An 11,003-nucleotide genomic window follows, 5' to 3' on the forward strand; every position below is an offset into this window, starting at 1 on the left:
ATTTAGCAAATTTTGGAAGATGGCGCTCTCCATTCCAAGCTGAAATTCCATCTCTCAAGACTTACTTATTTCTGGTCAAAATTTGTCCTCTTGCTGATTAAAAATGAAAAAGCTATTTCTGTTTATTTAGTTATTCAGGCTATGGCATATCAAACATGGACTAGCAATATCTATTAACACAATAAACACAATAAAATATGAATGTTGAAAAGATCTATGTTCAAATAACAATGTCTAGGCCATCTAGGGGGACGCGGTGGCTGAGTGGGTAAGACGCTGAGCTTGTCAATCGAAAGGCCGGAGGTTCAACGGTTCGAATCCTTAGTGCCATGTAACGGAGTGAGCCCAGTTTAGCAAAGGGGAAGGGAATCATGATACATCATGTGACGATGCCGTGAGTTTGACACCCCTAATGCAAGATGATCTTGATGGAAATATGTCCCAAGAACCCCGCTTAAGATAAAGAAAGTATCTTCATTATATATTTATCAAATGCAATTGATATTATTTCAAGGTAGTTATTTTTGTGGGGGGGTTTTCTCCCTTTTAAAAAAAAGTGCAACAGATAATTACATTATAAAAAGAAGGCGATATTAGGGGTTTTATACACGATAAGAACATTACATCAAATGACAAATAACAACATTTCAATAATCAACTGATGCGTGAATATTTAAATTCAGGAACTCACCCGATGCTCGTCTTGTGAACCGGTTGATCACTGGAGCTGAACAAAACAAAAGACAACAAAGATTGTGTCAGTCAAGAAAAATATACACAAACAGTTTTCTAAACTATGTGAACGCAGTTTTTAACCCATGACAATTTTTAATTTGATTTTATATAGCTCGATGATCACAACTGATCTACGTAAATGTCTGCTAAAATTTGAAATTCTGCCTGGGATGCAATTGTTAAAACCGTTTTCTTGGGGGGGAAAAAAGAACTATGAAATTCAAAGGGAATGAGAAACAACTAATAGTTAAGGGGGGAGGGGTCGATACAGAAACTCAAATGTGAAATTCCACTTTGATGTTCACTTCTCTTTTATCTCTCCAAGCAACAGCTCTTGCTTTTCAAAACCTTTTTCCTTCGCTATATTTGAAAATGTCAATTCCCCTCACTTTTATCCGCCTAAGTTTTAATTGAAATGTAGAACGATCAGCTGTTTGTCTCCAACACAACCTGATGGTCTCAAAAACCTGTCAGAAGATTGGAAAACCACACATACAAGTACTCCTCGACTTACGACCACAACTCAGCCCAAAATTGACGTTGCTAAGTGGGAAATTTGTTAAGTGAGTTTTGCCCCATTTTACCACCTTACTTGCCACCGTTGTTAAGTGAATCGCTGCATTTGTTAAATTGGCGGGGTGAAATCCAGCAGGTTCTGACAGGTTCTGGAAAACCGGTAGCGGAAATTTTGAGTAGTTCAGAGAACCGGCAAATACCACCTAGGGCTGGCCCCAGAGTGGGGTGGGAATGGGGATTTTACAGTATTCTTCCCCTGGAGTGGGGTGGGAATGGAGATTTTGCCGTATCCTTCCGCTGGAGTGGGGTAGGAATGGGGATTTTACAGTATCCTTCCCCTGGAGTGGGGTGGGAATGGGGATTTTACAGTATCCTTCCCCTGGAGTGGGGTGGGAATGGGGATTTTGCAGTATCCTTCCCCTGGAGTGGAGTGGGAATGGAGATTTTGCAGTATCCTTCCCCTGGAGTGGAGTGGGAATGGGGATTTTGCAGTATCCTTCCCCTGGAGTGGGGTGAGAATGGGGATTTTGCAGTATCCTTCCCCTGGAGTGGAGTGGGAATGGAGATTTTGCAGTATCCTTCCCCTGGAGTGGGATGGGAATGGGTATTTTGCAGTATCCTTCCCCTGCCACGCCCACCAAGCCACGCCCACAGAACCGGTAGTAAAAAAAATTGTGCATTTCACCACTGTAAATTAGTAACCCGGTTGTTAAATGAATCTGGATTCGCCATGGACTTTGCTGGTCAGAAGGTCGCAAAAGGGGATCACGTTACTCTGGGATACTACAACAGTCACATGTACATGCCAGTTTCCAAGCGTCTGAATTTTGACCACGTGACTGTGGGGATGCCGCAACCGTCGGCAGGGTGAACAATGGTCATCACTTTTTTTCAGTGCCGTTGTAACTTCTAACGGTTGCTAAGCGATTACTGTTGTAAATCGAGGACTACCTGCACTGGGATAAAACAACTGTTCTGCCGATCCTGGAGGTCTGTGGGTGACACGGAGCGCTGAAAAATCCTTGCAATATTCAGTTAGGTTAGGGCAGGGGTCTGCAAACTTGGCTCTTTTTAAGACTTGTGGACTTCAATTCCCAGAGTTCCTCAGGCAGCAAAGCTGAGCAAAGGAACTCTGGGAGTTGAAGTCCACAAGTCTTAACAGAGCCAAGTTTGCAGACCTCTGGGTTAGGGCAAAGCAGACCGATTCCCTGTGGAAGAATGGAAATAATCAGACAAGGACCATTCAACTATAAACCAAATTCCTGGAATTTCTTCATGTTTTTCTAGTCTTGACTCAAACCCACTGTGTGTGTCTCTTCAAAAATAAGGCAGCTTCTAGCAGCTATATCAGAAATTCAAATCGGCAGACACTCGCACACTTGTTCACTTGGAAATTGTGAATATTGACTTAAAACAGCCAGAAGCACTGTCTTGAAAACGAGAGACGCCAGCTTTTTTTGCGAAATAGATTTATTTATAAAATGTACGTATGGCATCAAAGTTACAATATGGTGGTTATTTTCTAGAAGTGATCAGTTCTGACCTAGGCTTCCCAAGGGCACGAAGCAGAAGCCTCGCCCCGACAAAAACCCCTTTTTTATTAAGTTACTGTGAATTCTTCTCATTCACATCCAGCAAAGTCTTTCAAGGGAGAATTTACAGTCACAGACCTTCTCTGGCTTGGAGAGCTGCCAGGCCGATATCTTCAAAACTTGGCAAGGAGTCAGGAACCAATTAAACGAACTAATTGTCTCCTGCAAACTCCACTCCCCTTTTGCTCCTCTTTTAATTCCCTCTGGGAGGGGCCATTCATCGTCCACCTGTGGCCTTACTCCCAAGTCGACCCTTGTTCTTTAGCTGTTCCCTTCATCTGGCAACTCTGCACATGCACACACTGGGAACAGGCTCCAGCTATTCGTCTGCCTCATTGATGTCTGATTCTGAAGGCAGCTGATAACTGTCAGACGGCCCTGGTCCCCTCTCTGCCTCCAATACAGAGCCCTCGTCAGAGCCTCCCCCAGACTCCAGGACTGGCCCATGTTCCTCCCCAACCTCCTCACTGTCTAAATCTGCTGGCCGCTGGTGGGCCGCAACATAACCCTTGAATACCAAATACAGGTAGTCCTTGACCATTCGTCCATCCGTTTGGTGACCCTTTGAAGTTACGACAGGCCTGAAAAAAGTGACTTGTGATCATTTTCACACTTACGACCGTTGCAGCATCTCCATGGTCACACATGATCAAAAATTTAGGGGCTTGGCAACTGACATGTATTTATGACGGTGGCAGTGTCCCGGGGGGGAGAGGGGAGGGTCATGTGATCCCCTTTTGTGACCTTCTGACAAGCAAAGTCAATGGGAAAGCCAGATTCACTAAGCAACCGGGTTACTAAGCAATTGTAGTGGTTCACTTAACAGTTAACAGCGGAGGAGGGGGTGTCCAATTGGGTGGGCATGGCCAGCTTGACGCCACTTATTGGGCGTGGCCGACTGGGTGGATGTGACCAACTTGGCTCCACTCCCCAAATTAATAATAATAATAATATTTTAATTTGTATACCGCCCTTCTCCCGAAGGACTCAGGGCGGTGAACAGCCAAAATAAAATACAAAAGAAACAATACATACAATACTAAAAAACAACTTATTAAAAAACTTATTCAAATGGCCAAATTTAAAATATAATAACACCCTATAAAATTGACAGAAATTTCAAACCCATAAAATCAAATTAAAAGTTTTAAAAATCAAGGCAGTCCAGCAAGGCGGAATAAATAGGTTTTAAGTTCGCGGCGAAAGGTCCTAAGGTCAGATAGTTGTCGAAGTCCAGGGGGAAGTTCGTTCCACAGGGTAGGAGCCCCCACAGAGAAGGCCCTCCCCCTGGGGGCCGCCAGTCGACATTGTTTGGCTGACGGCACCCTGAGGAGTCCCTCTCTGTGAGAACGCACCGGTCGTTGGGAGATAGAGGACGGCAGTAGACGGTCCCGTAAGTATCCCGGCACGTTGCTGGCATGTTTCCACTTCGCACTGGGTAGATTGGGCCGAAGCTACATTAGCCCTATGTTTCCTCTTTGCACTGGGTAGAACAGGCTAAAGCCACACCGTAGAGATTATACGTGCAGGTTGTTTAGTTGGCAGACCACTAGCAACTGAACCATGTGAACTTTAGTCTCCTGCCTCTGACTCATTCCCAGGGAATCTCTGCTCTTGGGAGGAACCTGACACACAGCAGATGTATAACAGAGAAATCATTTTCATCATAGCAGGTATCTATCTCAGCTTAGCACTCACTGAATAGGCAAGCACCTCAGCCAATCGTATATTGTTTCACTGCATAAGCATGCATCTTCACTGACCTATCATGATGTTACAAGTATGTATCCCCCCTTGCATGAATTATAATAAAAGGGAGCTTTGGATTTGACTCTGGGCTCTCATCCCGAGGAAGAACGCATGTTTGACTCTTATATCACGAGAGACCACCACACCACACCTAGCCCAATGTTTCCCCATCACATTGGATAGACTGGGCTGAAGCGACACGGGCCAGCCCCTTACATTTACCAGGACGACCCCGTGGGCCAAATCCGACAACATTGCGGGGCGGATCCACCGTACGGGCCTTGCGTTTGACACCCCTGATCTATACCCTCAGAATCACCTGAATCAGAGTGCAAATGGGTGTTGGGACCTTCCGGGGGTATTGTGACTCCAGCCCACAAACCTGGCCCCATGCCTGAAAGTGACTCTAAAAGTGAGGAGGAAGGGCCGGTAAGGCTTACCTTGGGAGCACCAATTCCTGTGGCTCGGCTCCAGGAGCCAGAACCAGACCAGTCGGAGGATGTAATGAGGCCGTCATCCCCTGATTCCTCCCTTCCCCAGTCTACGCCTTCAGACCCAGCTGATAATAATAATAATCAAGCTTGGCTTGACCCGCACTTCAGAAGATTAGAGAGGCGGCGCCATCAAAAGGAAGGGTGAGGCAGGAGCCCCACCCCACAGGATATATAAGGAGCTTTGGGACTGCTCTCACTCCACGGGAAGCAAAAGTTTAGCTGAACCGTTTCAAAAAGAGCTGAAAGTCTTGCTACGTGAGTCATTTGTTTGAACTTTGGCAGGCAGCTGCGATTTCTCTGCCAGGACTGATAAGAGCTGTGAATCCACTGGCTGAAGTCCAGCTCGTGGGTCTGAAGTGGGGAAGGAGACAGAACAGGGGAACTGTTGTTTTGTAGACGAGAGATAGCTGGTGTACTAGGCAAAACTTTGCCAGAGAGTTAACGACACAACCTTCGGAATGCTTCGGGAACCAAGCAAAGCTGTGAAATATCAAGAGAGCTTCGATTTATTGCCAGGTCAGGAAGCTAGCTGACACTTTTGCAAAGACTCAACTGCGGGCTAAGGAAGCAAGTCCACCTGCTGGCACATGATCTGATCCATGAGTCAGCTTGCAGCTGTTAAGGCCCTTCTGCTCAGACCGTGTGCTCAGCAAGCAAGACAAAGATGCCACCCCCCAACCAGTTACAGGAAAACCACACGGCCTCAGCCACTTAGCGGAACAAGCTTCCTTCAATGCAGCTAATCAACTCCGCGAGCTCATAAGCTCCTCCGCAAAACTCCCCTCTTTCTGCTTGCCCTTCGGGTTGCTTGCTCCGATCAGAAGCTCCCAAATGTCTCTTCATTACATTCCCACCCACCCCCCAAAAAATAGACAATGCCAGAACAAAAACTAGGGTGGGGCAGGTGCCACGAGCAGCTTGGTTGTTTACGGCAACAGTAATAGCACTTAGACTTATATACCGCTTCACAGTGCTTTACAGCCCTCTCTAAACGGTTTACAGAGTCAGCATCTTACCCCCAACAATCTGGGTCCTCATTTGACCCACCTCGGAAGGATGGAAGCCTGAATCAACCTTGAGCATAGTAAGATTCGAAGAGCCAAATAGCAGGCAGCCGGCAGTCAGCAGAAGTAACCTGCAATACTGTACTCTAACCACTGCGCCACCATGGGTCTTGTTTATGATTCGTTGCATTGCTCTAAAAGCAAATTATTAAATGAAAAAAATTTGGCAGCTATGTGCCTCTTCTGTTTCAATTTGCCATTAGCAACACCTTTAGAATGGGTTAGATCAGGGGTGCCAAACTCAAGGTTCGCGGGGTGCTTAAATCTCGCCCACGGGACCAACCTGGAAATAGCAAATGACCAGCCTGCAGTGCCTCTGGCAGCCAAAAGGGAGTGTAAGGGACCCAGCAGGGTGCTGCAGGAGGCATCCATCCCATTTCTTCCCCCCACCCCACCAGGCTGGCCCGTGGAAAACTACAATGCTGATCCAGTCCTCAAAAACGTCATCAAAAAAGGACAACAAAGAACATTCTTTCTGCGCCAACTAAGAAAGCTCAAACTGCCCAAGGAGCTGCTGATTCAGTTCTACAGAGGAATTATTGAGTCTGTCATCTGCACCTCCATAACTGTCTGGTTTGATTCTGCAACCCAACAAGACAGACACAGACTTCAGAGGATAATTAGAACTGCAGAAAAAACAATGGCTACCAACCTGCCTTCCATTGAGGACCTGCATACTGCACGAGTCAAAACGAGGGCTTTGAAAATACTTACAGATACTTCACATCCTGGACATAAACTGTTTCAACTCCTACCCTCAAAACGATGCTATAGAACACTGCACACCAGAACAACTAGACACAAGAACAGTTTCTCCCAAACGCCATCACTCTGCTAAACAAATAATTCCCTCAACACTATCAAATTATATACTAAATCTGCACTACTATTAATCTTCTCATCATTCCCATCACCCGTCTCCTTCCACTTATGACTGTATGACTGTAACTTTGCTGCTTGTATCCTTACGATTTATACTGATATTGTTTCCTGATTGCTTAATTGTAGCCTATGACTATCATTAAGTGTTGTACCTTGATGAAGGTATCTTTTATGTACACTGAGAGCATATGCACCAAGACAAATTCCTTGTGTGTCCAACCACACTTGGCCAATAAAAAAATCTATTCTATTCTATTCTATTCTATTCTATTCTATTCTATTCTATTCTATTCTATTCTATTCTATTCTAAAGTGTAGGGTTTCCTGCCTAAGCAGGGGGTTGGACTAGAGGACCTCCAAGGTCCCTTCCAACTCTGTTATTCTATTCTAGATGCTTGTCTTACAACTGACCATGGAATACAGTTCTGTGGAACAGAAAAAATGAGAAGGTCCAGCTTTGGGTTTCTTCAGCCTAATCTCTGCTCCCCCTTGAAAATCCCAGACTTGTGATTTGTCTTTTGACCTTCCGCAGTTTGCCTTTCTATATAAAACGAGTCCTTTTATGGTCGGACATAACGTCACAGCTGTGATTTCATGAATCGACACCCATCGCCGTGTCCCTAAAGGACCCGTGACTTTCTTTCAAAAGCTAGAGGTTGGAGGGGGATGATTGTGGCCGCCACAGTAACAAAAACGGCGTTCGATATTAACCAATCCAGCAAGCTTCAGATATAATCTGAAATGAATTAAGAAGCTGCAGTGGCGAAGGTATTGCTTTCTTCTGAACAGCATTCACCTTGTAAGTGAACAACTCAACATAGGGCCAAAATGAGAGTTGTGCAGGTGAAAAACAACTTGGTGCGGAAAAACAAACAAACAAGCGAAGTGTTTCGGTTCATGGGGAATTGCTTTCTGCCCTGCTGTGAAGATCCACAAACAAAAACACTGGGAACGAAGGAACTAAAATACTCTCTGCAGTCGTGCTTCTGAAACAAGACCAGTTCAATCCTAAAACCATAGAAAGGAAAATGCCTCCAATTCGAGCTTTGTATTAAGAGGGGGGAACGTGGTGGCTCAGAGGCTAAGATGCTGAGCTTGTCGATTGAAAGGTCAGCAGTTCAGCGGTTCGAATCCCTAGTGCCACGTAACGGAGTGAGCTCCTGTTACTTGTCCCAGCTTCTGCCAACCTAGCAGTTCGAAAGCACGTAAAAAATGCAAGTAGAAAAATAGGGACCACCTTTGGTGGGAAGGTAACAGTGTTCCGTGTGCCTTTGGCATTGAGTCATGTCGGCCACATGACCATGGAGACATCTTCGGACAGTGCTAGCTTTTTGGCTTTGAAATGGAGATGAGCACCGTCCCTAGATTCGGGAACAACTGGCACATATGTGCGAGGGGAACCTTTACCTATTAAAACAGAAGCCCAGGAATAATAGATCGTTTTCAATCTTCTAACAACTTGGATAGAACCTGACTGTTCACCCGACTGCGCACCTCAAAAGGGAGTAACTTAAAAGAATTTAAAAAGAGAAGTCAAACGGTTCAGAAGAGGAACAAACAAAGACAACTGCGATACCTCTAAGTATCTTGCCGCTATTCTCAAAGATACACAAGAAACGTTGCCCGGTTGTGCTGCAAAAAAACCAACAACACTCCTTTTGGACCTGCGCGCGAGGCCAGGAACAATGTAGAGTACAACAGGAGGGGGACCTGGTTCCTTAGAAAGGGTGCAGAGAAGAGCAACAAAGATGGTAAGAAGTCTGGAGACTAAACCCGACGATGAACGATTAAGGCAGGGGGGGAGGTCAAACACAAGGCCCACGGGCCAGATTTGGCCCGCGATGTGGTCGGATCCGGCCTGCGGGGCCGTCCTGGAAAATGTAAGGGGCCGTCTTGCGTCACTTCGGCCCAGTTTACCCAATGTGAAGAGGAAACATTGGGCCAGCGTGGCTTTGGCCCGGTCTACCCAGTACGAAGAGGAAACATGCCAGCAGTTTGGGGAGAGGCATCAAGGTGGCCACACCCTCTTAGTCGACCATGCCCGCCTGGCCCGCCGAAGTCAACCACAGCCCTGATGTGGCCCTCAATGAAATTGAGTTGGACACCCCTGCTTGTAAGAGAGAAAAGCACACACGGCAAGCTATTCCTGTTTTTCCTCATATGCCCAAAGACCTTTCAATGTGTGCAAACACATTTTAGTACCTCAATCAACTGTGATCTAGATTTGATAAGCAAAAAAACTCTAAAAATTCTGGATTGTCCCTCTGCAAATTGCATGTTAGCGTCCCACAACACATCAACCTCTCATTTCACATAGACAGGGAACAAATGATGACATAACCAGAGTTTAGCCTAACCCTAACCCTCACCCTAACCCTGATTAGACCGTGGAATTAGTCCGCTGTGCTTAATTCCTGAAGGCAAAATCAAGTTTGTTTATTTTACTCATTGGCCAACAAAACAAAGGTTTAAAAAGTAAAATTACCATTCTTTGAAGCAATCATGTAATGCCATCTGTATAGAACAAAAATGAGCTAAATTGCCTGAGCGCTAAGACAAAAATAAAATCACAATTCCAATATAATTAAGATGGTAAGTGAGACTTAGCGATGTAGTAGAAACTAAAATCCTATAGTAAAATTAATTGTATCTTAAAAAGAGAAACAGCTCAATGGACCAAATAGAATGACTCATTTTCTGCATTATTAAGGATGACTCTACAAAGTGATAACAATCAAAATAATCGTAATAAAAGTGCGTGTAAACAAACACGGATTGTTTAATTCACAAATTTGTATAAGCCAAGCTGGTCTTTGTGAAACATCAGGTCTGCACTTGAAGGGCAAATTAAACCGATTTGTTGCTACTTAAAGGACGCGGTGGCTCAATGGCTAAGATGCTGAGCTTGTCTATCGAAAGGTCGGCAGTAATCCCTAGTGATGCCACGTAACGGAGTGAGCTCCCGTGACTTGTCCCAGCTTCTGCCAACCTAGCAGTTCGAAAGCACGTAAAAAATGCAGGTAGAAAAATAGGGACCACCTTTGGTGGGAAGGTTACAGCGTTCCGTGTGCCTTTGGCATTGAGTCATGCCGGCCACATGACCACGGAGACGTCTTCAGACAGTGCTAGCTCTTCGGCTTTGAAACGGAGATGAGTACTGCCCCCTAGAGTCAGGAACGATTAGCACATGTGTGCAAAGGGGAACCTTTACCTTTACCTTTTATTGCTACTCTTGCCAGTGCACCGGAATCATTTTTTTTTTTTAATTTGCATTTATATCCCGCCCTTATCCGAAGACTCAGGGCGGCTTACACTATGTTAGCAATAGTCTTCATCCTATTTGTATATTTATATACAAAGTCAACTTATTGCCCCCAACAATCTGGGTCCTCATTTTACCTACCTTATAAAGGATGGAAGGCTGAGTCAACCTTGGGCCTGGTGGGACTAGAACCTGCAGTAATTGCAGGCAGCTGCTGTTAATAACAGACTGCATTAGTCTGTTGAGCCACCAGACTCTTAACTAATAACCAGCAAAAGGATCAGCAGAATTCAAGGTAGCTGGACTTAGTTTGCTTGTGGCTACGTAGGGATACTAAGCCGATTCCTCTTTTCACACCACCCCCCAGGTTCTACTACTCATTCTCCTACACGGCCATGGGTAAATCTTTTGGCGGCCAACAATTGCATTTAGTAATGGGAGGATTCCATAAACATCCCTTTGCCAAGATGGGGTTGGGACCAAAAACCTTATTTTGCAACTCTGATGTGCTTATTTTAGGGCTGACGCTACAATTTCTATACGTTTCGGTTACTACAGAAGAGGGCCACAAAAACAGGGGGGATTCAAGGCCACAGATTTCCCAGTTTTGCCCTGTACCGATAATCTCTTTCTACAGTACAGTCTAAATCACCAAACCCTGTAAGGCTCCATTTTTTGTATATTGCAACCCCTGTGCTCCAGATTCCGT

At 45.2% G+C, this 11,003-nt stretch overlaps 1 protein-coding gene across 2 annotated transcripts in view; it reads right to left on the minus strand.

The window, feature by feature from the left end:
* Nucleotides 1-11,003, minus strand: part of PRKAR2B (protein kinase cAMP-dependent type II regulatory subunit beta) — a 150,977-nt gene that overhangs the window by 114,699 nt on the left and 25,275 nt on the right. For both annotated transcript variants that reach the window (XR_009156037.1, XM_058190341.1), the window contains exon 2: nucleotides 692-727. Coding sequence is in view for 1 of the 2 variants with exons in the window: in XM_058190341.1 (XP_058046324.1) it covers nucleotides 692-727 (36 nt within the window). In the remaining variant the exon portion in view is untranslated. The remainder of the gene's footprint in view (nucleotides 1-691; nucleotides 728-11,003) is intronic.

The sequence above is a fragment of the Ahaetulla prasina genome, chromosome 7 (genome assembly GCF_028640845.1).
Source record: "Ahaetulla prasina isolate Xishuangbanna chromosome 7, ASM2864084v1, whole genome shotgun sequence".
Taxonomy (NCBI): Eukaryota; Metazoa; Chordata; class Lepidosauria; order Squamata; family Colubridae; genus Ahaetulla; species Ahaetulla prasina.